The following is a 27,768-nucleotide window of genomic DNA, read 5'->3' on the forward strand; positions in this document are numbered from 1 at the left end:
CACATTCACAAATAAAAGCTTTATGTTGATGCTTACATTAAAACTTTCATTTCAGTCTGGAAACTCCAGTATTCGTTAAACTGTGTACATAGATTGACTTTTAAGTCAAAGTCATGGCAAAATGTTTATAAAGTTATGTTAAATAAGTTTGTCACATTTTTGTCTCATGGTCAGCAGCTGATGAACACTAAACTAATATAATAACTTTCTAAACTGACATCTATGCTGATGTAATTTCTGCACACTGATTTGCAACATTTCTTTACTGACTGAAATGTCTGACATGGTTATTCTTTTTCAGCGAACAACGTTGAAGTGCTTATGTCTGGCAATGTTAGATGCTATAATTTAATAATGGAGTCAATGAAAACATTTCCAGACAGTGAAAATATTCAAGAAGTTAGTTGTCGTTTGTTCCAGAGACTAACGTTGGGTGAGTGTTCACAAAGTTTTTATAGGGGGAATTATTTTTCATTGCAGACAAACTACATAGCTATTTTCAGTGTTCTGCTCATGATGAAAGTGGAGTGGTTGAATTTTAGAATAAGGATGTATCCCCAGTATGTAACACGTCATTGCCATTAGGAATTTGCAGGATGTAGAAATAATTTTTACATATTCTCAATAATGTTACATATGCATCCAGAAGCTTTTTGTCTAAGAATAAATCGTGAATATAGACAATCAGTTAAACCAACAAGAAAACCTTGTTGAGCCAGGATGGAGATGTTCAAAAATATCTAATTATCCAAGAAACAAAATGTGAGTTATTTCTACCTGTCTTTCTCATCCGTCTGCTTGATCTGCAGTTGATATTAATCTCTGCTTGATGTCCTGATACAGCAGTGTTACCCTGAGCCATATGTTTTTGTCCCCTTTTCTGTCCACTAGGAGACTCAGCATTAAGGGCCATATGTACATAGATGTCATTTTGAATTTCTTAAATAGCAGCTTCATAGAAATCGCTTTTTAGGAAATGCAAAATGCTATGTACCAAGATACCAATTTCCTAATAGTGATTCCTACAAAATAGGAATCACTATTAGGAAATCACAACTAAGAAATCCCATGCCATTTGAGACAATGGGACGAATATGCATTTCCCAAATAGCGATTTCCTATTAGGAAATGCAACCAAGGATGGCTATGGGCAAAAGGCCCCCCGAAATGCACCCCAAAAATTGTGTTGTACATGTAGAGCACACATATGCCCAAGGGCATGGTAACCCCTATTAGAGATTTCCTATTCAGAGGATCAGAAATTGCAATTTCTACTGGGTAGAAATATGTGTTTTTTTTTAAGGGGAAACAATGGAAGGCATAATAGCCTATGGTCTTAGATGGGTGAAAACTAAACTTGAGGGTGTCTTCATGTTACAGGCTAACCCAGTTGCCCCTGAATACACATTGTAGGCACTTGAAAATTAATGTCTTACACTTCCTCTGTGGCAACAATGGGCTCTGCCATGTTTGGGTGTATTGAAAATATTTTTTCTGCTGCCCCTTTTCAAAGTTTCTCTATAGTTATCTGTCCACTTTTTATAGTCAGAAAAGCAATCACCTTTGTGACATGTCTTAGATGTAAAGAAAAAGATCTGAAAAGAACCCTAATATCTTTGGTATCCTGGGTCTTTTTCGAAGCCTGTGTTTACATGAGAGTCTTAATCAGAAAATGTTAAAAAGGATTGTGATGGATCGGGAGACATCTTGCTGAGAGTAAAAGAACTCTCCAGCCATTAATCTGCTGCTTTAGTTCCAGGCCAAAAAGGATTAGGGAAACATCTATCTCCACCTCAGCAGAGTCAGTGGTTTCTGTGGATCCATCGAGTAAAAAGCAAAAAATTAACAGAAAAGATTGTAAACTCCACTATGAGTGTCATTACAGTTGCAGTTAAGATGCCTTAGACCAATAGTTCCTGTGTTGTATGCATCACTTGCGTCTTTGTTTGAGCACTCCATGTCTACAGGTGTGATCACAGTCGTTCAAGGTCAAAGGATCAGCATCATACTCACCATCAGTAAAGATGACACAACATCAGATCATTCAAAATCAAGCAAATTAAATTCAAACACTATCAAATCTCGTTACATTTGAAGCATACAACATGATGATGCTTGATGTTCAAGCCATTGACAGTGGTGCACACAATGACATCAACTTCACCATCAAGTGAGAAACCTGTTAGGCCTATTCGTATGAGGAATCTGTATGTGGTACCACAAGGAAAAAAAACAGTTATACTGTGGGTATGTAAGGGCCACAGACATCTCTGACACAGATTCATAGGAAACATGTCAACACTTTCATGCAAAAATCCAGCCAAAATAAACGTGGCTTGTAATTATTTTGGACCAGCTTCATGAAACATCCCAGTTCTGGGATTAACATCCTTTCCTTTTGCAGTAATTGGAGACGTTTCTCATCCACAAGCATTTTGGTTTGAACTGAAGGGACAAGAGTCATATCTGGACCTTCTTCCTCTTACATGTTAGGGTTAGAACACCTCTGGTGTAGTACATGAAATTAACCACTTATATGTTGGATATTTCAGAACTGGACTACAGCTTGTCATGTATTAGCGTTTCTTCAATTGATAACGTCCTGACTTTATAAGAGAGCTTGATAAAATGATAAGTTTATTTGTTTTTAAGCACTACAGGTTCACATGCCTTAGAACTGCTCGTACCTTTAATGTCAGGGCTAGAGTTTCAGGTCAGTGAGATTTACGATCCCTTCAAAAACTGTGACAACTCAACATCGGATCAAAAACAGCAACCTTCTAACCCAGAGCAATTTTTTCTTTGTGGATTGCCCCCTCAGTATTAAGTTATTGTACAGACATTCATGAAAAGGTAACCCTTTATGGCTACATTTTCTCCACTTATGGACAAACACTATAGAACGGATGCAACAGTAAAGACCATTGTAGCACATCAGCAATCACTCTGCAGACCAATGATTCTGCAGCACTCTTATGGAGATATGAAGAGTCTCACTGGGACTCCTTTCACAGATTTGAAGATCATGTACCTTCGAAGGACAGGCACCATTTCCTTAGAGTGGAAGAACTGAAAATAGTTTCATCACAAATAATAAGTGCATCTTTTCATTTGGCTAAATAATGAGTCTCTAGTTGTTGTAATGACCTTTTATGCGTCCATCAGAGAATACTATCTCCATCCCTAGCAACACACTGAATGGAGATATCACCTGTGTGTTCAATATCCCTATTACTATCAAGCATCAAAGTAGTACCTGTAAATACAGCGATATTGTTAGTACATCCAGTGTTGTAGCTGAAGGCCATTGAGATGAAGAAACCAGTAGTCTTTTACTGCAGCGGGGAAAGTCCTCCCAACAGCTAACAAAGGATTTCATATAACTATCCTCCGTCTTAGGCCCTACCATAGGGTGAAGCATTTCAATACATTTGGAAGAGTGACAAAGCTTCACAAATGAATATTCAGTTCTGTTCTAATGATTGGCTGCACTTTGATCTCCACTAAGTGTAACCAACAGATGAAAAGGACGTAGATCAGCCTTTAAAAGATAATGATCTATTGAGAGACAGCGGAGTTTACACAAACCAAGGCATGCACTTGAGGTACTTCTTAGTCCTAAAGAAATAAGCTAAGAAAGAATATAGTCAGTCAGTGATATGAATCCTAATTCTTTGTAAGGAAAATGGACCTCTCCATTTTGAGCTCTGAACCAGTTCATTCCTCTGCAGCAGTTGAGGGTGCTGTCTTTGGCTTGATTGTTGAGAGCTGCTTAAATACATTGACTAGATTCACTCAGCGGACCTTGGGAACGCCTGCTTCCATCTGCCTGTATTGTGGAAGCACAGGAAGTACCAACATTTTATGTAGGTTATCCAACATAACGACCTTTGACCCTGTCACCAGGCAGGTCGCTCCCCCCATCTGCCACGCAGCCCCCTGTGGGTTGAACCTCCGTTGCCACTTTTGCCGCCTGACTACTCGCTCCCTTTTTTCTATTCCCCTGAGCTTGTGCTTCTGTGCCACTTGTTTTTTCCATTCTGTGCCCCTGTGTTTTGCTTCTGTACTCCTGTGCTCTGTTGTCCCTCTCCCGCCGTTTTTTCCCCGGGTTTTCCCCTGGGTTTTTCCCCGGGTTTTTCCCTTGCTGCTGAGCCCCTGCTGCCCCGCCCCCTTCACTCCCATTGGCCGCCCCGCTCCCACCTCCCAGCTGCTCCTCCCTCCCTCTGCCCTCATATGGAGGCCGCAAAGTGGTGGTAGAGAGCGACCTTTGACCCTGTCACCAGGCAGGTCGCTCCCCCCATCTGCCACGCAGCCCCCTGTGGGTTGAACCTCCGTTGCCACTTTTGCCGCCTGACTACTCGCTCCCTTTTTTCTATTCCCCTGAGCTTGTGCTTCTGTGCCACTTGTTTTTTCCATTCTGTGCCCCTCTGTTTTGCTTCTGTACCCCTGTGCTCTGTTGTCCCTCTCCCGCCGTTTTTTCCCCGGGTTTTCCCCTGGGTTTTTCCCCGGGTTTTTCCCTTGCTGCTGAGCCCCTGCTGCCCCGCCCCCTTCACTCCCATTGGCCGCCCCGCTCCCACCTCCCAGCTGCTCCTCCCTCCCTCTGCCCTCATATGGAGGCCACGAAGCGGGCGCGCAGCAGGCGCGCCAAAGGCGCGCCTAAGGCAAGCCCGTCTGCGCCCATCCGCGCCTGGACCGCACCCAGCACCAGCACCAGAACCCCTGGAACCCGCACCCCCCGCAACGCCAGACTGCACTACGACGCAAGCACCCTCCACGCACTCAACACCAGACAAGACCACCCCTGCTACCGGGCCACCCCGAAACGCACCCAGGGGCCTTTCACCTGCTGGAACTGCAGATTCTCCAGCATCCAACCCTCCACACCACCAGCCAGAGAACCCAACCACCTCCGCTGCATCCTCCTCAACACCCGCTCTGCTCGCAAGCACGCCATCGAACTTTGGGACCTCCTAGACTCCACTGCCCCTGACGTTGCCTTCCTGACGGAGACCTGGCTGAACGCCACCTCAGCACCAGACATTGCCATAGCCATCCCACAGGGCTACAAGATCTCCCACAGAGACCGCACCAACGGAGTGGGAGGAGGAATCGCCATCATCCACAAAGACTCCATCAAAATCTCAACGAACACCGATGACACCCTCACCACCGCCGAGCACATGCACTTCCAGATCCACACCGACCCCAACACCACCCTCAGAGGAACTCTCATCTACAGACCTCCCGGACCCCGCCCACAGTTCAGTGACACCATCGCTGACCTCATCAGCACCCACGCCCTCGCTTCCACGGACTACATCCTCCTCGGGGACCTGAACTTCCACCTCGAGAACAACAACGACGCCAACTCCACTGCCCTGATCGACAACCTCGCCAACCTCGGACTCAAACAGCTAGTAACGACACCCACTCACGCCGCTGGACACACGCTTGACCCCATCTTCTCCGCAAGCCCCCACGTCTCCTTCAACCACACCACCGAACCACACTGGACCGACCACAGATGCGTCCACTTCACCTTCAGAAAACCCACCACACACCACCGCACCCAACAGCTACCACGCCGCTGCTGGGGCAAGGTCACCGGGGACCAACTGACTACCGCCCTCGCCCTGAGACCACCCACCAACCCCACCGACCCAGACACTGCCGCGACCAACCTCACACAGTGGATCAACGACTGCGCCAACACCCTCGCCCCTCTCAAGACCTTTACAACCAACCACACCAACAAGAAAGCCGCCTGGTTCACCGAGGACCTCCGTATCTCCAAGCACACCTGTCGGAAGCTGGAGAAGAAATGGCTCCACGACCGAACACCAGACAACCACACAGCCCTCAAGAGTGCCACCCGCAGACATCACCAACTCATCAGGACCGCCAAGAAGACCGCCTTCAAGGACCGCCTAGACAACAACGCACACAACACCAAAGAGCTCTTCAGCATCGTGAAAGAACTCTCCAACCCCAGCTCCATCACCAACGACATCCCGCCATCTCAAGACCTGTGCGACTCCCTGGCCACCTTCTTCCACCGCAAGATCACCAACATCCACGACAGCTTCAACCCCGACCCCACCTCACCCACCACCGAGTCCACCACCCCTGCGACTACCACTCGCACCAGTCGCCTGACCGCCTGGTCCAGCGTCAGCGACAAAGACACCATCAAAACCATGAACTCCATCCACTCCGGATCCCCATCGGACCCCTGCCCTCACCACGTCTTCAACAAAGCCAGCGCAGCCATCGCGCCCCACTTCCGGAAAACAATCAACTGTTCCTTCGAGACAGCAACCATCCCAGAAAGCTGGAAGCACGCCGAGATCAACGCCCTTCTGAAGAAGCCCAAGGCGGACCCCAAGGACCTCAAGAACTTCCGTCCCATCTCCCTGCTCCCTTTCCCGGCAAAAGTGACCGAGAAGATTGTCAACAAACAGCTGACCCGCTACCTCGAAGTCAACAACATCCTGGACCCGTCCCAATCTGGTTTTCGCAGTAACCACAGCACCGAGACCGCCCTCATCGCCGCCACTGACGACATCCGGACCCTGATGGACAAAGGAGAAACAGCTGCCCTCATCCTCCTGGACCTATCAGCAGCCTTTGACACGGTCTGCCACCGCACCCTATCAGCACGCCTCCATGACGCCGGTATCCAAGAGAAGGCCCTGGCCTGGACCACATCCTTCCTCTCCGGCAGAACCCAGAGCGTCCGCCTCCCACCCTTCCGCTCCAAAACCACTGAGATCATCTGCGGCGTCCCACAGGGATCCTCCCTCAGCCCGACACTGTTCAATATCTACATGGCCCCCCTCGCCCACGTCGCACGACAACACAACCTCAACATCATCTCCTACGCCGACGACACCCAGCTGATCATATCCCTCACCGAAGATCCCGACACCGCCAAAGCTAACCTCCACCGAGGAATGAAGGCCATAGCCGACTGGATGAAGGACAGCAGACTGAAGCTGAACTCAGACAAGACGAAGGTCCTCATTCTCGGACCCACCCCATCAGCTTGGGACAACTCTTGGTGGCCCACGTCACTAGGCACAGCCCCGGAACCCATGGACCACGCACGCAACCTGGGGGTCATCCTGGACTCCACTCTCTCCATGACCAGGCAAGTCAACGCCATCTCCGCGTCCTGCTTCAACACCCTCCGTATGCTCCGCAGGATCTTCAAATGGATCCCCCTTAACACGAGAAAAACCGTTACCCAGGCCCTCATCACCAACAGACTCGACTACGGGAACGCCCTCTACTCAGGAACTACAAACAAGCTCCTGAGACGACTCCAACGCATCCAGGAAGCCTCGGCCCGACTCATCCTCGATGTCCCCCGCCGCAGCCACATCACACTCCACCTAAGAGGCCTGCACTGGCTCCCCATCAACAAAAGGATCACCTTCAAGCTCCTGATCCACGCCCACAAAGCACTGCACAACACCGGACCCACCTACCTCAACAACCGACTTAGCTTCCACACCCCCACCCGAAGCCTCCGCTCAGCCAACCTCGCCCTCGCCACAGTCCCCCGCATCTGAAAAACCACAGCCGGCGGCAGATCCTTCTCCTACCTCGCCGCCAAGACCTGGAACACTCTCCCCACCATCCTACGACAGACCCAGGACCTGCTGGCCTTCAGAAGACTCCTCAAGACCTGGCTCTTCGACCAGTAGCACCCCCCCTCCCCAGCGCCTTGAGACCCTTGCGGGTATGTAGCGCGCTTTACAAATGCAGTGATTGATTGAACATTTAACATCACTGAATATTAATATTTTATGTTTTTGACAGCCTTCTGGTCGTTAACAAGGTCATGACCCCAGTTGTAATTCTTCTATGTCAACAGAACAGCCACTGCCACCCATACCTAAACAACTGCATAACAGTTTCAAGGGAGGATGCTGAATACTGACACAGCAGCAGTGTCTAACAAAGGTCCAGAAGGCCAGAGGATCATTTGACATAGAATGGATGTCAGTGGGTCCCATTTACGTCATTGATTTTCTGAAAATGTAGCACAAATTCAGTGCTCCTTAACGTATGTGGGTCAACTATGCTATGAATACTTGAATTTTCAGTAACCCAACCTAAGTACTTCACTTGATACCTTGCAAAAGCATTCCGTTAATATGAGAGACATTTACTTCACAGAAAGCTATAGTTTGTGGACACAAAAGACTGCTCTACTCATTTTTCCATATGTTTTACCCTCTCATTTCAACATTGTCACCAATCATCCACTTTCTGGTCTATTGTTAGTTTAATTCACTTTTTCTGCTTAAATATATGGCGTTCACTTTGAATGCCGTAAACATTTTGTTCACTATCAAGTGCATGGAGACGTTTTGACATGAGCACCTGGTGAATGAGCTGCGGGCTTTGTTTAGTAAGTGTTGCACATCTTTTACTGGCCACTATTTGTGTTGTGAACACGCTTGACTCACATTGTTTATCCGCATATATTTACTTGAGTTCTTATTTTGTTTATATGGGGGTACTGATTGCATTTTTTTTTTTTTTACGTTCATTTAATTTGCACATTTTTTTTTGTTTTTAATTCAGTACTACTGTTCATACATGTGGGGTCACTTGTATGTTTTTCTCTTCAGAGTGGTAACTCATGGCTATTGACGTCATGTTTGTTACTCACAGTATTACTGACAAGCTTTTCCTTTACGGATTACTGATAGATACATGCATGGTAATAGACACAATACAGTGGCAACTCATGTTTATTGTCTGCATATATATAAACGTTTGATTCACACTTTTCCGCACTCTCAGTCACGTTCGGGTTCACACGGCTAGATCCTTTTATTGAGTCGTGGTATCCACTCTTTCCCCTAAAGCTTGGTCTTTTGTACATTTATGTTATGAAATCATTCCCCTGACGAAGGGCTTCGCCCGGAATGCATTAGTATTAGATATGAACTTTCAGTAGCTACAGGATGAATATGTTAGTTTTGCTTAAGCCCATTGTGATATATGGTTGTTTAGAGAATCATGTTTGAAGGAATGTGGGAGATACCAAATGAACAATAAATTGAACTGATTAACACTGTTTTGAATGGAGAAATTATTTGTAAACTTTAAGAAAGCTTTCTATAGCATGTTCTTGGGACTGCACTAAGGGGACGTCCCCCAAACAGGAAGAAAACTTTTGGTATACTTATATAGCACCCATTTAAGGAGATGTCACTTCTCCTACTGCAGATTCACCTCCAGGCGACATTGTGGGAACTTTCAATCTCATCAAAAGGGCATATAAAAGGTTTATTTTGCCTGTGCCAACAAAGTAAAACAACTGTTTCTTTTATATTTTCAAGAAACCTACAAGAAAATCATAACAGCAATGCCAATAATTGACCATATTTTGTCAGTGTGACTTAGTCTTGAAAAACCCTACCAAAGAAGCTGTGGTAATTTTTAGAAAGAACAAAAAATATAAAGTGCCCCACAATACTCAGTCTGGTCTCATTCCCCCCTGTGCTGACTCAGTAGGTATTCCGTTAACCCAACAACAATCAAGAAATCCGACATCTCGATTCCCTGCGCCACTTGACAGAAAGGGCAGAAGGCTTGAGCAAATGATTTTCAGCAGCAGCAACATCAGTCAGTGTGGCAAATGCACTGGCAGTTCATGTCTGATATGGCCACCAGATGTGCTCCCATATTGCACCATATCCTAACTACCTGCTCGACAATAAGAATGCCAAGGCAAAAGCAGGACTCGTTGATGGGGAGAAAACATCTTTGGTGATCCTCAACAGTACAGACAGATAGTTGGTGCAGCTCTCTTGCACTGGCAAGGTTGACTGTGTTCAACCTCTTTTAGACCTGAAGTACAAAGGAGAATTATAGACACGTGTTATAGAGATGCCTTACGATGTAAAATCCCTCTTTTGGCAGCATACAGATAAAGCTCTACAGTCATTTAAATCAGACATGGCAAGATCTCTAGGTGTCCGATGACAAAAACAACCTCAGTCCTTTCAAGGAGCATGTGGAATGGTCCAGTTTTCTTTTAGAGGAGGTTATCAACCTTATAGATACCAACCCACCCAATAGACATACTTACATGGTCATATGCAGCAGTATAGACCACCACCAGTGTCTTGCCATAGCAAGGGCACTGAAGAAAACCTACAAGTGAGTCACAAGACAATACTTAAGACAACAGTAATATTACTGAAGGGACTCAAGAGGAATCCAGGTCTATTTGTAGGAGGGGAAATCTCATCTTCGTACAGACAATGGGCCAATATCACATCTGATCACTGGGTATCAGATTTCATACGATGTGGCTTCACATTATAATTCATTCAGAAACCACAACCTACTCCACCAGCCAGCAGGCTTCATCAGCATCCTCATCTATTTGCATTATTTTACAAAAAGGAGCAATAGAGCAGGTCCCCAAATCCCAGCAAAATTTTGGGCCTGATTTAGATCTTGGCAGAGGAGAATACTCTTCACAGACGTCATGGATATCACATCTGCCGTATTATGATCACAATTATATCCTATGGAAATCGTAATATGGCGGGCGGGATATCCGTCACGTTTGTGACCGAGTATTCCATCTGCCAAGATCTAAATCAGGCCCATAGGCTTCTATTCTCGTTTTTTCCTCCCAAAGAAAAAAAATCGATAGAATGAAGAGCCATTCTGGATCTACAGAATTTAGACACATTTTTGAAAAAACAAACATTTTGCATGATAATTTCGCAAGAAATCCTTCAGTGTCTATAATAAGGCGATTATGTAAGATTTACATGCAACCTATACTCCTCCTCCTCTCAGGCACACTATGGCCCTCGTTACAACCCTGGTGGTCGGTGATAAAGCGCCGGTAATACTGCCAACAGGCCAGCGGTAAAAAAAATTGAATTTTGACCATGGCAGAAACTGCCAACACAGACTGCTACTTCAACACTCTGACTGCCATGGCGGTAGCAACAAGCACCGCAGCGGTAACTGCCAACAGCCAAGAGGAAGACAATGTACTGCCCACTGTAATATGAGAGGCCAATCCGCCTGCTTTTCCGGGGCGGTACCAACGCCATCAAAAGCACGGCAGAAACAGTACACAGTTGGGAAACAACTCACCTCTCGACACTGAAGGAAGAACCACGACACCATGGAGCCCAAGTTGCACATATTTCCAATGCTGGTCCACCTTCTCCTACACCAGGAACATGAACGGCAGCGAAGACGACCACGGTGAGTACTGCACCTAGCACACAAAGGAGGAGGGGAGGAAAAAGAGAGTGACACACATACGCAACACCCCAACCCCCACCACCATTCACTCAAACAGATGCAACAACATTACGTATCCACCCCGTAACCCTCAGGAATAACGCAAGGACAAAAGGAAGTGAGTAAAGTCAGTGTAATATTAAAAATTAGAGAAATATATCCTTAAAGCACAAAACAGTATGTACAATATATACAAATGGATGGACAATGCACACTCCAAAATGTCCGCAGCCCACAGGGCCATAACCCATAGGCCAAGGCCACACTTGACTCCTGCCTCAATACTGAGAGAACACTGCTGAGGCATCAGGTTGAAGATACACAGGCACCTCAGGGGGAAGGGCAACGGGGGGCCCCTCAGCCGGAAGATGGTACAACACCACTGCTCCTGGAGGGGGCAACATACCCTCTGCAGTGTCCTGGGGAGTGCAAGGCCACAGTCTCTCAAGTGGGTGGTTTGCCCACTGCTTGGTCCTAGGGAGTGCAAAGCCACAGTCTCTCTAAGGGGTGGTTTGCCCACTGCTTGGTCCTGGGGAGTGCAAAGCCACAGTCTCTCAAGTGGGTGGTTTGCCCACTGCTTGGTCCTGGGGAGTGCAAAGCCACAGTCTCTCAAGTGGGTGGTTTGCCCACTGCTTGGTCCCTGGGAGTGCAAAGCCACAGTCTCTCAAGTGGATGCCTTCTTCCACTGGTTCTAGAGGGGGCCTTGTGCCCAGTGTGCTTCATCCTGGGAAGGAGAGGGTGAGTGGATGCCTTCTTCCACTGGTTCTGGAAGGGGCCTTGTGGGCAATGTACTTCATCCTGGCAAGGAGGGGGTGAGTGGATGCCTTCTTCCACTGGTTCTGGAGGGGGCCTTGTGCCCAGTGATGCAGATCCTGGATAGTGCAAGGTCAGTCTCTCGCCTGGGTGTCACAACTACAGTTGTTTAAGGGACCAGGATGCATTGCAGCCCATGTAGTCACGACAACACACTGCTAGCCGGTGGTGATGGCTGCTCAGTGGATGGCAGTTGCGGGGCTGGCTGCGGTGCTGTCAGTGGTGGGGGGAGGCTCCAGCCCTTCCCTTGCAGTCTCAGATGGCTGCCCACTGGGGCTGCTGCTGCTGGAAGTGGTGCTGCTGGCAGTGGTGCAGGTGGCGGTGCAGGTGGCTGTGCTGGCAGCGGTGTAGGTGGTGGTGCTGTCAGTGTTGGGGGGAGGCTGCAGCCCTTCTCCTGCATCCTCGGACAGCTGCCCACTGGTGCTGCTGGCAGCGGTGCAGGTGGCGGTGCTGGCGGCAGTGCAGATGGCGGTGCTGTCAGTGGTGGGGGGAGGCTCTAGCCCATCCCCTGCAGCCTCGGATGGCTGCCCACTGAAGCTACTGCTGCTGCTGGCAGTTGTGCTGCTGACAGTGGTGCAGTTCGCGGTGCTGGCGACGGTGCAGGTGGTGGTGCTGTCAGTGGAGGGGGAGCCTCCAGCCCTTCCCCTGCAGCCTCAGACAGCTGAAGTGCCATGGCTGGTGTTGTTTGCACAGATGCTGTTCCAGCCCCAGGCACCAGATCCATCCTGCCTGTGGTGTCTGTTCCTTTTATTTTGGCCTTGGCAGCTGTTGTTCCCTTCCTGCCCTTGCTGACTGGTGGTGCCTCCTTCCCCTTGCTGGCTAGTGGTGCCTCCTTGCCCTTGCTGGCTGGTTGTGCCTCCTTCCCCTTCCTGGCTGGTGTTCCCTTCCTGGCCTTGCTAGCTGGCGGCCTCTTCTTGACCTTGGCAGATGGTGCAGGCACACTGGCAATGCTGACGGGTGCCTCCTTGGAGCCTCTCACACATGCAGTAGCTCCAGAAACTACAGTAGCCGTGGACTGGATGGCTGAGGTGCTGGCCTGGGTTCTGCCCACCCTGGCCCGAAGTGAAGGACGGGGGGTGAGGGGAGAGGGGCAGGGAATAGGTCAAGGGTGGAGAGGAAAAGCCTTTTAGGGACACTGGGGCTGGAAGAGGGTGAAGGTTTGGGAGTGGAGGAAGAGGGAGTGGTTGTAGGTGTCTGTCTGCTGTGTTTGGGTGCAGGTGCATGGGCTGGATGCTGTTGTGGGGTGGATGGTTGTTTGGTGTCTGAGTGCTTCCGTTTGTGTACTTTGGGAGGAGAGGGCACAGACACAGTGGGAGAGGACACAGGGGACGTGTGTGTGGATGTGGGGGTGGTGACTGCCAGTGAGGGGCGTGTAATGATAGGCGTGATGGTGGTAGTGGATGAGGATGTAGTGCATGCAGGTGTGAGTGGAGATGCTACTGGGAGGGAGGTGGACGAGGAGGAGGGGGACACCGTGGAGGCAGTGGTTGTTGGTGTGCCTGCATCTGGATGGTGCTTGTGTAAGTGCCTGTGGGATGAAGTGTGGTGCTTGTGTTTGCCTGAGCCACTTCTGTGTGTTGATGTGGGTGCATGCTGGTCTGAAGGTGTGCTTGGGATAGGCTGGGGTTGAGGGAATGGGACTGGGTAGAGGGAGTTGGAGGTGGGAGGCTAGAGACAGGGACAATTGCTGCCATCAGTGAGTTGGCCAGAGCCTGGAATGATCTCTGTTAGGCCGCCACGCCAGAGTGAATGCCCTCCAGGAATACATTTGTTTGTTGCAAATGCCCTGCTAGACCCTGGATGGCATTCAGTATGGTTGTTTGCTCAACAGAGAGGAATCTCAGGAGGTCAATAGCCTCCTCACTGAGGGCAGCAGGGCTGACTGGGGCAGGGCCTGAGGTGCCGGGGGCGAAGGAGATGCCCACCCTCCTGGGTGAGCGGGCACGGGAAACTCGCTGAGGGGCTGCTGGTAGGGCAGTGCTGGTACGGGGTGGCGGCTGTACCTGTAGTTGGGGGTGGCCATAGGGGTGTCCGCTACCACCAGGGAGCTTCCATCGGAGGAGGTGTCGCTGTCAGAACGGTCCCCTCCTGTCTCCATTGTGGCGCTCCCCTCGCTCTCCATCCCACTGGTGCCCTTACCGTTGGTGGATTCGGCCTCCAGGCCCATGTGGGATGCAGTTCCCTCTGCCACCGATGCCTCTGCTCCTCCGCCAGATGATGCTAATGCACACAAGGACAGGGTGACAAAACATAAAGGGTGGGGAAGAGACAGAGGATACACTTGGTCAATACCAGAAACAACACTACTGTTGGCGTACACAACTCACATGGAACAGCCCTATGCACTAGGCCATGCAATACCAGTTACAATGCTATTCGCCAGGCCCTGGAGTACAATGCCTAACACCATTAGCTGCACACCTGAAACCCTCAGGACCCTGCCCAGTAGTAGATGCCCACTAGCACATTTGGGGTTGGAGTGCATCTGAGCCTTCCCATCATGGAACCTACCTTGCCATGTTCGTCCTGGCCTAGATGCACCCACAGACCCACATCCCCCACCCAGGTAACACCTCAACGCCCCTACTTCCTGATTTTGAATCTGTACTCACCCCCTTGTGGCTGCTGTGATGCCTTCAAACGCCCCGGATAGGCCACTGCCAGCATGCGGAACATCAGGGGGTCAGGGTACGACGGGCACCCCTTTCTCGTTGGGAGGCCATCCCCAGCTGGGCCTCCGCTGTCTTCCTTGCCCAGCAGCACAGGTCCTCCCACCTTTTGCCAAAGTGGGTGCTCCGCCTGTCAAAGACCCCCAAGGTCCGCACCTCCTTGGTGATGGCACGCCACATACCCTTTTTCTGATGGCCGCTGACCTGTATAAAAAGATAGATAAGAAAAGGTATTAGTCATACAGTCCGGACTGTTACACTCATGGCCCACCATATCCCTCTCATCCCCTTACTCACAGACATTGCCCACCAAACATGCAGCATCCTACCCAGGACCCCTCAGCTCCCCCCACACGAGGCTTACACAAACAGCACTCCATACATTCATAACTCACGCATCGTGCTCACTGTGTACTCACGTGTTTGTCTGGAGAACCATAAAGTAAAGGGTACTAGGGTAGGAGCCCATCCACTAGTCTCTCCAACTCCTCGGAAGTGAAGGCAGGGGCCCTTTCCCCAGGCACTCGAGCCAAGGTCGCTTCCAGACACAGGTCACAGCAGCACTTGCAGTGTATGTCCTATCATGTTGAAGGTCAGGTAGCAAGTGAGTGAACAGATAGAAAATGGTGGTCATGAACGAGGCGGTGCGTACTGTTACCGCTGGTGTACATCTCCATTGGCTCCTGGAACCCGGAGGCCCCAATGATAACCAATGATGTGTTGCACGGTGGCCGTCGACCGCCCCTCGCAACGGCGCACAATGCCAGGGGAATTACCTCATCTCCACTTGTCACTCCTCACAGGTCAGGCAGCTGCCATTTCAGGGGGGAACAGGCCATGGCACCTACCTGCGTCACAGCAGACATAGGCACATCAACGGACCTACACGTTCACATACTGTTTCTGTAAGAAAATGCAAGACATTAATCTGAGGATATGTTTGAATATGACCATCTGCTCACTGTTTTTCACCCTAGAGTTCAACCGGTGAGGATGAATAGGAGATGGAGACATGCTCCCGTGTACAGACCCCTGGTGGACCTGGCAACAATGGAGGGACATGCACATTATCCTAACCTACAGACTTGATAGAGCCACAATCCAAGAGCTGTGTGCCCAATTGGAGCCAGACCTGATCTCAGCTATCCGCCACTCCACTGGTATCCCCCCTCTTGTGCAGGTCCTGTCAGTGCTCCATTTTTTTGGCAAGTGGGTCCTTCCAAGCGACAGAGGCCATGGCAGCAAGGATTTCACAGCCTTTGTTCTCAAACGTGCTGACCAGAGTGTTGTCTGCCCTGATGAAACACATGCACAGCTACATCATATTCCCTCAGTTGAAGGATTTGGCCACAGTGAAGGCTGACTTCTATGCACTGGGACATATCCCTAACATCATTGGTGCTATTGATGGTACACATATTGCCTTTGTCCCCCCCTGGAGAAATGAACAGGTGTTGAGAAATTGAAAGAGCTTTCACTCTCTGAATGTGCAGATAGTGTGCCTGGCAGACCAGTACATCTCCCATGTCAATGCAAAGTAGCCTGGCACTGTGCATGATGCCTTTATTTTGAGGAATAGCAGCATTCCATATGTGATGTCTCAACTCCAGAGGCACAAGGTGTGGCTAATAGATGAGCCCATGGGCCCCACCCAGTGTCTGTTGGTATATGGGTGTGGGTTTGGCCCTAAGGGTGAGTGTCTGGCTAACAGGTATCCCTCGATATTTGCAGGTGATTCTGGTTACCCCAATCTCTCATGGCTATTGACCCCAGTGAAGAATGCCAGGACAAGGGCAGAGGAACGTTACAATGAGGCACATGGGCGAACAAGGAGGATCATTGAGCGCACCTTTGCCCCCTGAAGGCCAGATTCTGGTGCCTCCATCTGACAGGTGGATCCCTGTGCTGCTCACCCAAGAAGGTGTGCCACAACTTGGCCTTGAAACACCAGGTGCCTTTTCTGCAGGAGGATGAGGCTGGAGATGGTCATGTTGCAGCGGTGGAGCCTGTGGACAGTGACAAAGAGAAGGCAGAGGATGTGAACAAAGAACAACTATAATTCAACAGTACTTCCAGTGACACACAGGTAAGACACTGTAACTTCACCTTCCATTGCAGTTTTGTGTTGGACATTGTACATGGCAGCCTGATTTTTCAAAATCTATGGCCACTTACTGTACCTTTTGGCATCTCTATTTTCAGATATCTGTGCCCCACTCTGGCTCCTGGTGTGTTTACTGCTGCCCACTACAGGTCATACCTATGTATATATAACTGTACAGTTGAATTGCAATGTTTACAGCATGTTACACAAATACATATTTCAATCAGTTGACGGACTCCATGCTTGTATTAGTTTCAAGGGTGCTTATTTATGTGCTAATAAGTGTAGGGGGTATTGTAATGGGCTGGGTTTCTGATGGAGGAAAGTCCATGATAGAGTCCAGTATATTGGTATCACAGGTGCATTGTCCAAGGAGGCAAAGGGAGTGGGTTAATGGCAGTTCAAGGTTGACAGGGTGACTGAGTGGGACACAAGGGTGACATTCAGGGGAGTCCTATTTCTTGGTGGGGTTCTTGGCAATGTTCTCTGGCTTCTGCCTGGATCGCATGGACCTTTTGTGTGGTGGTTCTCCTTCTGCAGGGGGAGGGGTGCTGGTGGCCTGTTGTTCCTGTGGCGGTGCTCCCTGTCCAACAGCATCAGCGGAGGTGGAGGGCTGTTCATCGGTGTGGCTAGTGTCAGGGGCCTGTTGGTGTGCCACTGCCTCCCTCATGGTGTTGTCCATGTCTGCCAGCACCCTTGCAATGGTGACCAGGCTGATGTGGATGTCCCTCAGGTCATCCCTGATCCCCAGGTACTGTCCCTCCTGCAGGCGCTGGGTCTCCTGCAACTTGGCCAGTATCTGGCCCATGGTCTCCTGGGAATGGTGGTATGCTCCCAGGATGTTGGTGAGTGCCTCATGGAGAGTCGGTTCCCTGGGCCTGTTCTCCCCCTGTTGCACAGCAGTCCTTCCAGCTTGCCTGTTGTCCTGTGCCTCTGTCCCCCTGAACCGTGTGCCCACTGCCACTGACCCCAGGTCCCTGATCGTCCTATGTTTGTGGGGTTGCCTGGGGCCCCTGTAGTGGTGGATACACTGCTGATTGACGTGTCCTGGGGACAGAGGTATGGGCCTGCTGGATGTGTGCTGTGGTGATGTTTCCTGAGGGGGAGGCTCTGTGGCGGTATGGGACTGTGCCTGGGTCACCGACTGTCCAGAGGTCCCTGATGGGCCAGGTTGGTCATCCTAATCCAGGCGTGCAGAGCTGCTGTCATCACTGTGGGCCTCTTCGGGGGGGGGGGGCTGGATGTTGCTGGCACCCCCTCCGGTGACGTTGTGTGGGGGTCCTGTGGGTATGTAAAAGCAGTGTTATTGTGACTTCGTGTGACATCTTGTGCATGGGTATTGTTCCCCTCTATGGTTGTTATTACCAAGGCAGCTTTGGCTTGTGTGCTTTGTGATTTGGTTGGTTAAGTGATTGTCACTAGTGTGCATGCTGTGGTGATGTTTGTCCATGCACGTCTGTGAGTGGTGTCCATGCATTGGTTTTGCATACAGGGTTTGGTATTGGGATGGGTGGGTTGTGATGGTGGAGTATGTGTGAGGTGGTGGAGTGATGGGGGCGAGGGTAGGGGTGGGAGTTTGTAATGGCATGCAGGTAGGGGGATGATGAAAGTAGTAAAGCTTTGACTTACCAGAGTCCAGTCCTCCTGCTACTCCCATGCCACTGGATTCAAGGTAGCCTGGCTGATGAGGGGTGAAACCCCGAAACTGGTCCCAGGATGCTTGTTTCCAGTCCAGGGAAGACCTGGCCTAGCAGTTCGGGCTGGACTGTTCCCATGGGGAACAGGGTCAAGACTGATTTGCATATGGCTGGGTCCAAACTGGAATGGCATGGGCAGAATAAAAACAATGGATTTAGGTCCAGATCACTGTACTGGGGGTGAATGTTTGACATTGTTCAGCATTCCGTCCATCACTTGTTGTTTTTGCTTTGTCGCCCTAAGTGGGAAGGGTATGCCCAGACGTGGGTCCCGTTCTTCCCATGCTACTGGATTCCATCTAGCCTGGCTGATGAGGGGTGAAACCCCGGAACTGGTCCCAGGATGCTTGTTTCCAGTCCAGGGAAGACTTGGCTTAGCAGTTCGGGCTGGACTGTTCCCATGGGGAACAGGGTCAACACTGATTTGCATATGGCTGGGTCCAAACTGGAATGGCATGGGCAGCAAAAAAATGATGGATTTAGGTCCAGATCACTGTACTGGGGGTGAATGTTTGACAATATTCAGCATTCCGTCCATCACTTGTTGTTTTTGCTTTGTCACCCCAAGTGGGAAGGGTATGCCCAGACGTGGGTCCCGTGCTTCCCATGCCACTGGATTCAAGCTAGCCTGGCTGATGAGGGGTGAAACCCCGAAACTGGTCCCAGGATGCTTCTTTCCAGTCCAGAGAAGACCAGGCCTAGCAGTTCGGGCTGGACTGTTCCCATGGGGTACAGGGTCAAGACTGGTTTGCTTATGGCTGGGTCCAAACTGGAATGGCACGGGCAGCAAAAAAACGATGGATTTAGGTCCAGATCACTGTACTGGGGGTGAATGTTTGACAATGTTCAGCATTCCATCCATCACTTGTTGTTTTTGCTTTGTCGACCTAAGTGAGAAGGGTATGCCCAGACGTGGGTCCCGTGCTTCCCATGCCACTGAATTCAAGCTAGCCTGGCTGATGAGGGGTGAAACCCCGAAACTGGTCCCAGGATGCTTCTTTCCAGTCCAGGGAAGACATGGCCTAGCAGTTCGGGCTGGACTGTTCCCATGGGGAACAGGGTCAAGACTGATTTGCATATGGCTGGGTCCAAACTGAAATGGCATGGGCAGCAAAAAAACGATGGATTTAGGTCCAGATCACTGTACTGGGGGTGAATGTTTGACAATGTTCAGCATTCCTCCCATGACTTGTTGTTTTTGCTCCTGCTACTCCTGCCAGGCCCTCAGGATGCATGATTGCCAAGCCTTGCTCCTCCCATGTTGTTAGTTGTGGGGGAGGGGGAGGAGGTGGAGGTGCACCACCAGTCCTCTGTACAGCTATCAGGTGTCTTGCTACCACAGAACGCACATTCCCCCGTAGGTCGTTCCACATCTTCCTAATGTCATCCCTTGTTCTGGGGTGCTGTCCCACGGCGTTGACCCTGTCAATGACTCTCCATCTTCCTAGCAATGGAAGCCTGCAGCACCTGTGATCCGAATAGCTGTGGCTCTACCCAGATGATTTCCTCCACCATGACCCTTAGCTCCTCCTCTGAGAACCTGGAGTGTCTTTGTGGTTCCATGGGTATAGTGTGAGTGGTGTGTGTGTGTGTGGGGTGATGTGATGTGTTGGGGGGTGTGCTGTGAGGTGCGTGGATGGTGTATGGGTGATGGTGCTCTGTGGCTCTGATTCTGTGGGTGCTCCTGGTGTGTGTCTCTCTCTGTTGTAACTTGTTTGTAGTGGTAAATGGTTGTGGGTAGTGTGGGTGTGTGTTTTATAGTGGTGTGGGTGTGGTGTGTGTATTGTAGTTTGAATTGTCCAATGTGGTGTGTGTGTGTGTGTGTGTGTGTGTGTGTATTTTGAGTGCGGCGGTATGTACCGCAAATGGTTTACCATGGTTGAATGTCTGCTGCAGTGATTCGTGGGTCATAATGTTGTGGGTATATTTCTGTTGGCGTAATGGTGTGGGTTTTGGTACCTCCATTTTATCGCAGACTTTTGGGCTGGCGGACTTGTGTGTGTGTGTCTGTTTAGTGGTGGATTTCTATGTGTGGGTCATAATACACGTAGCGGTATACCGTCGCGGTATGTTGGCGGCACTTACTGCCAATGTCGTAATGAGGGCCTATTTATTATTATTATTCAAAAATTCCACAAAATCGAAGCCTGGTTAGGGAAGGGTGAAGATAGTGATGTGTGATGACTGACTAAACGTCTGTTCTTTTTAAAGTGATGTAAATAGGCTAGTATTGTGATTATACCAAAACCTTCTGCCCTTGTTAACATTGCTCTGCTCTCAATGTTTACCATGGGACTCTCATCTCTATGACGAGAATGATTAAAACATGTGGATCAATGAAATATACTTATGCTGGAGAACTACATGTTCGATGGCATCTGTCGCTGTAGATACGCATGTTCTGCAATAGCTCGCCATCTGGTGTTGGGCCGGAGTGTTACAAGTTGTTTTTCTTCGAAGAAGTCTTTCGAGTCACGGGACCGAGTGACTCCTCCTTTTGTCTCCATTGCGCATGGGCGTGGACTCCATCTTCGATTGTTTTTTTTCCGCCATCGGGTTCGGACGTGTTCCTGTCGCTCCGAGTTTCGGAACGGACAAAATAGTTAATTTCGGAAGATTTTCGTCGGTATTGTTGCGTTCGGGATCGGCGTACTTAGATTCAACACCGCATCGAAGATCGAAGAGCTCCGGTGCCCTTCGGGGTAGTTTTTCGATCCTCCGTCGGGGCCTGGTCGGCCCGACCGCGTGCTGAGGAACGCCGATGGAACGGACCCCGTTCCGTTTCTGCCCCAAATGCCACAATAAATACCCCTACACAGACCAACACTTGGTCTGCAACCTGTGCCTGTCACCTGAGCACAGCGAAGACACCTGCGAGGCCTGTCGTGCGTTCCGGTCCCGAAAAACACTCCGAGACCGTCGAGCCAGAAGACTTCAAATGGCGTCCGCACCGACAGCCCGACAGGAGTTCGAGGAACAGGAGGAGGAAGGTACCTTCTCGATCCAAGACTCAGACTCCGAAGGATTCGACGATACACAAACCGTGAGTAAGACGTCGAAAAACACACAGAGAAACATTTACAAGGCCCAGGGGACGCCACTGCCACCAGGCCATGGCTCGACCCATAAATTCGGTGACCGACCGTCGGCACCGAAAAAGGCCAAAACAGTGCCGAGATCGTCCGACTCCGGTCGAGACACCGGCACGCAGCCTTCTCGGGACCGAGAAAGTGCTGGAGACAAGCCTCGACACCGAGATACCGGTGTGGACACGGCTCGACGCCGAGACAGCGGCACCGAAACAGATCGACGCCGAGAGGTTTCGGCCCCGAAAAGGAAAAAAGTCACCTCGGAGCCGAAAAAACACGCAGACAAAGTTTCGACGCCGAAACAAACTGCAAGCGACCCAGCTTCAGGCTCTTATACAGAAGAGCACTCGCTAACCTCCCAAATGCAAAAGCATAGGTTTGAGGAAGAGCTACAAGCAACTGATGTGGACCATACGCAAAAGCGTATCTTCATTCAGCAGGGGACAGGAAAAATAAGCACCCTTCCCCCCATTAGGAGAAAGAGAAGGTTGGAGTTCCAGACGGAACAAGCACCACAACCAAAAGTGGTTAAAAGAATTACACCACCACCCTCTCCTCCGCCCGTGATTAACGTTTCACCAGCACAAACTCCATCTCACTCCCCAGCTCACACCACCATGAGCCAGGGTGACCAAGATCAGGACGCATGGGACCTATACGACGCCCCAGTGTCAGATAACAGCCCGGAGGCCTACCCTACAAAGCCATCTCCACCAGAAGACAGCACCGCGTACTCTCAGGTGGTGGCTAGAGCAGCACAATTTCATAACGTAAGCCTCCACTCAGAACAGGTCGAGGATGATTTCTTGTTCAACACACTCTCCTCCACCCACAGCTCCTACCAAAGCCTGCCTATGCTCCCTGGTATGCTCCGGCACGCAAAAGACATATTTAAGGAGCCGGTCAAAAGTAGGGCAATCACACCACGGGTGGAAAAGAAGTATAAGCCGCCTCCTACGGACCCGGTTTTCATCACTACACAGCTGCCACCAGACTCTGTTGTTGTAGGAGCAGCTAGGAAAAGGGCCAACTCTCACACATCTGGAGATGCACCACCCCCAGATAAAGAAAGCCGCAAGTTCGATGCAGCTGGTAAAAGAGTCGCAGCACAAGCTGCAAACCAGTGGCGCATCGCGAACTCCCAGGCACTACTTGCGCGCTATGACAGAGCCCACTGGGACGAGATGCAACATCTCATTGAACATCTGCCCAAGGACTTCCAAAATAGGGCGAAACAAGTGGTTGAGGAGGGACAGACCATCTCCAACAACCAGATACGTTCCTCCATGGACGCTGCAGATACAGCTGCACGGACAATTAATACATCTGTAACTATCAGACGGCATGCATGGCTCCGAACGTCTGGATTTAAACCAGAGATTCAACAAGCAGTTCTCAATATGCCTTTTAATGAAAAAGAACTGTTCGGTCCAGAAGTGGACACAGCGATTGAGAAACTCAAAAAAGATACGGACACTGCCAAAGCCATGGGCGCACTCTACTCCCCGCAGAGCAGAGGGAATTACAGCACATTCCGTAAAACGCCCTTTCGAGGGGGGTTTCGGGGTCAAAGCACACAAGCCAGCACCTCACAAGCAACACCGTCCACTTACCAGGGACAGTATAGAGGAGGTTTTCGGGGACAATATAGAGGAGGGCAATTCCCTAGAAATAGAGGGAGATTTCAAAGCCCCAAAACCCCTACTACTAAACAATGACTCACATGTCACTCACCCCCTCCACACAACACCAGTGGGGGGAAGAATAGGTCATTATTACAAAGCATGGGAGGAAATCACTACAGACACTTGGGTTCTAGCAATTATCCAACATGGTTATTGCATAGAATTTCTACAATTCCCTCCAAACATACCACCAAAAGCACAAAATTTAACAACACACCATTCCAATCTCCTGGAGATAGAAGTGCAGGCACTATTGCAAAAGAATGCAATCGAATTAGTGCCAAACACACAAATAAACACAGGAGTTTACTCACTGTACTTTCTGATACCAAAGAAGGACAAAACGCTGAGACCAATCCTAGACCTCAGAGTAGTGAACACTTTCATCAAATCAGACCACTTCCACATGGTCACACTACAAGAAGTATTGCCATTGCTAAAACTACACGACTACATGGCAACTTTAGACCTCAAGGATGCTTATTTCCATATACCAATACACCCATCTCACAGGAAATACCTAAGGTTCGTATTCAAAGGAATACATTACCAATTCAAGGTACTGCCTTTCGGATTAACAACCGCACCAAGAGTCTTTACCAAATGTCTAGCGGTAGTCGCTGCACACATAAGAAGGCAGCAAATACATGTGTTCCCATATTTGGACGACTGGCTAATCAAGGCCCATTCGTTCATACAGTGCTCAAATCACACAAATCAGATCATACAAACCCTCTTCAAACTCGGGTTCACCGTCAATTTCACAAAATCCAAAATTCTGCCACGCAAGGTACAACAATACCTGGGAGCCATAATAGACACATCAAAGGGAGTAGCCACTCCAAGTCCACAAAGAATTCAAAATTTCAACACCATCATACAACGCATGTATCCAACACAAAAGATACAGGCAAAGATGGTATTACAACTCCTAGGCATGATGTCATCATGCATAGCCATTGTCCCAAACGCAAGACTGCACATGAGGCCCTTACAACAATGCCTAGCATCACAGTGGTCTCAAGCACAGGGTCACCTTCTAGATCTGGTGTTAATAGACCGCCAAACTTACCTCTCGCTTCTATGGTGGAACAACATAAATTTAAACAAGGGGCGGCCTTTCCAAGACCCAGTGCCACAATACGTAATAACAACAGATGCTTCCATGACAGGGTGGGGAGCACACCTCAATCAACACAGCATACAAGGACAATGGAACGTACATCAAACAAAACTGCATATCAATCACCTAGAACTGCTAGCAGTTTTTCAAGCACTAAAAGCTTTCCAACCAATAATAGTTCACAAATACATTCTCGTCAAAACAGACAACATGACAACAATGTATTATCTAAACAAGCAGGGAGGGACGCACTCCACGCAGTTAAGCCTGCTAGCACAAAAAATTTGGCATTGGGCAATTCACAACCAAATTCGCCTAATTGCACAGTTTATACCAGGGATACAAAATCAACTCGCAGACAATCTCTCTCGAGATCACCAACAGGTCCACGAATGGGAAATTCACCCCCAAATTCTGAACACTTATTTCAAACTCTGGGGAACACCTCAGATAGACTTGTTTGCGACAAGGGAGAACGCAAAATGCCAAAACTTCGCATCCAGGTACCCACACAAACAATCCCAAGGCAATGCCCTATGGATGAACTGGTCAGGGATATTTGCTTACACTTTTCCTCCTCTCCCTCTCCTTCCTTACCTGGTAAACAAACTCAGTCAAAGCAAACTCAAACTCATATTGATAGCACCAACTTGGGCAAGGCAACCCTGGTACACAACGCTGCTAGACCTATCAGTGGTACCCTGCATCAAATTGCCCAACAGGCCAGATCTGTTGACACAGCACAACCAAAAGATCAGACACCCAGATCCAGCATCGCTGAATCTAGCAATCTGGCTCCTGAAATCCTAGAATGCGGGCACTTACAACTTACCCAAGAATGTATGGAAGTCATAAAACAAGCAAGAAGGCCATCCACCAGGCACTGCTATGCAAGTAAATGGAAGAGGTTTGTTTGCTACTGCCATATTAATCAAATACAACCATTACACACAACTCCAGAACATGTAGTGGGTTACTTGCTTCACTTACAAAAATCTAACCTGGCTTTCTCTTCCATTAAAATACACCTTGCAGCAATATCTGCATACCTGCAAACTACCTATTCAACTTCCCTATATAAAATACCAGTCATTAAAGCATTCATGGAGGGCCTTAGGAGAATTATACCACCAAGAACACCACCTGTTCCTTCATGGAACCTAAATGTTGTCCTAACTAGACTTATGGGTCCACCTTTTGAACCCATGCACTCCTGCGACATACAGTTCCTAACCTGGAAGGTGGCATTTCTCATCGCCATTACTTCCCTGAGAAGAGTAAGCGAGATTCAGGCGTTTACTATACAGGAACCTTTTATACAACTACACAAAAATAAAGTCGTCCTAAGGACCAATCCTAAATTTTTGCCAAAGGTTATTTCACCGTTCCATCTAAATCAAACAGTGGAACTTCCAGTGTTCTTTCCACAGCCAGATACCGTAGCTGAAAGGGCACTACATACATTAGATGTCAAAAGAGCATTAATGTATTACATTGACAGAACAAAAAACGTCAGAAAGACTAAACAACTCTTTATTGCATTTCAAAAACCTCACGCAGGAAACCCAATTTCAAAACAAGGTATAGCCAGATGGATAGTTAAATGCATCCAAATCTGCTACCTTAAAGCTAAACGACAGCTGCCCATTACACCAAGGGCACACTCAACCAGAAAGAAAGGTGCTACCATGGCCTTTCTAGGAAACATCCCAATGCAAGAAATATGTAAGGCAGCCACATGGTCTACGCCTCACACATTCACCAAGCACTACTGTGTAGACGTGTTATCCGCACAACAAGCCACAGTAGGTCAAGCTGTATTAAGGACATTATTTCAGACTACTTCCACTCCTACAGGCTGATCCACCGCTTTTGGGGAAATAACTGCTTACTAGTCTATTGCAGAACATGCGTATCTACAGCGACAGATGCCATCGAACTGAAAATGTCACTTACCCAGTGTACATCTGTTCGTGGCATCAGTCGCAGTAGATTCGCATGTGCCCACCCGCCTCCCCGGGAGCCTGTAGCAGTTTGGAAGTTACCTTCAATTATTTATATATGTATCATCTCAACCTTAAATAGGTGCATACTTAGTCACTCCATTGCATGGGCACTATTACTACAATTCAACTCCTACCTCACCCTCTGCGGGGAAAAACAATCGAAGATGGAGTCCACGCCCATGCGCAATGGAGACAAAAGGAGGAGTCACTCGGTCCCGTGACTCGAAAGACTTCTTCGAAGAAAAACAACTTGTAACACTCCGGCCCAACACCAGATGGCGAGCTATTGCAGAACATGCGAATCTACTGCGACTGATGCCACGAACAGATGTACACTGGGTAAGTGACATTTTCATTACAACACGTTTTATGGTTAATTGATCCTTGGGACAAGTAGGGCCAACCCTTTGGCTGCCATTTCACAACATCACGTTATGGATCTGTGACAGAACATTGTTTCCTGTTCTGTTAAGATTTGTAGAGATATGTTCATGCTGATCGAACTTGTATTTATGGTTAATTAATGCAAACCTTTTATTATTAGGTTGAGTGCTTTATGGAAATGCTGTAAGCTTGGGTTGCAGTGATAACGGTGGTTCCAGTATAAAAATGCATACCCCAGTTTGCAAAGTTCAACAACATGAGGCTATGTAGAATTCTCATGGAATGCTCTCTGATTAGATGCAAATACTGGCAGAAGCTTTAAAGCAAGATTTTTGATTATTTACTTTCAAAATAAAATGTTCACCAGAAACGTACAACTAGAAAAAACGTTTTGTTAAATTACTGTGAAAATGTAGGTACCATTTCTTTGAAGTATTATTTAGTAAAGCATGTCGATTCTTACTACTATTTGCAAAAAATATTCATAATTAAAAATCAGTGTAAAACCAGTTTCGATCAAATCACAGGAAAACATGAAAATAAATAAGCAATGTCAAAGCCAATAGGTGTGGCGTTGGTGGTCAATATTTTGATTTTGTCAATGTGTGTCATGTTTTGTCATGGTTTTTGTAAACCTTTATTATTGTGGGAGCTGCCAGCCCCTCACCATTATAACAAAAACATCGGCTAAAACCCAAAATATTTTTTGGTCTCCAAAAGCATATATTACCATAGTAGTCCCTGGCAGTCAAAGAAATGACTGTGTGCTGATACGCTCCTTTTGGAAGAACAGAATGCTGTCACTCACAGTGAAACCAGTAGATAGATAGATATATGGATAGGTAGATTGATGGATGGATAGATGGATGAATAGATATAGATAGATGGATTTTTAATAAAAAG

The 27,768-nt window shown here is 48.6% G+C and overlaps 1 protein-coding gene across 3 annotated transcripts in view; it reads left to right on the forward strand.

The window, feature by feature from the left end:
* The window catches only part of LRRK2 (leucine rich repeat kinase 2), a 1,446,345-nt gene that overhangs the window by 156,539 nt on the left and 1,262,038 nt on the right, over positions 1–27,768 (forward strand). For all 3 annotated transcript variants that reach the window (XM_069229760.1, XM_069229761.1, XM_069229762.1), the window contains one exon: positions 302–433. In XM_069229760.1, coding sequence (XP_069085861.1) covers positions 302–433 — 132 coding nt within the window. The remainder of the gene's footprint in view (positions 1–301; positions 434–27,768) is intronic.

The sequence above is a fragment of the Pleurodeles waltl genome, chromosome 4_1 (assembly GCF_031143425.1).
Source record: "Pleurodeles waltl isolate 20211129_DDA chromosome 4_1, aPleWal1.hap1.20221129, whole genome shotgun sequence".
Taxonomy (NCBI): Eukaryota; Metazoa; Chordata; class Amphibia; order Caudata; family Salamandridae; genus Pleurodeles; species Pleurodeles waltl.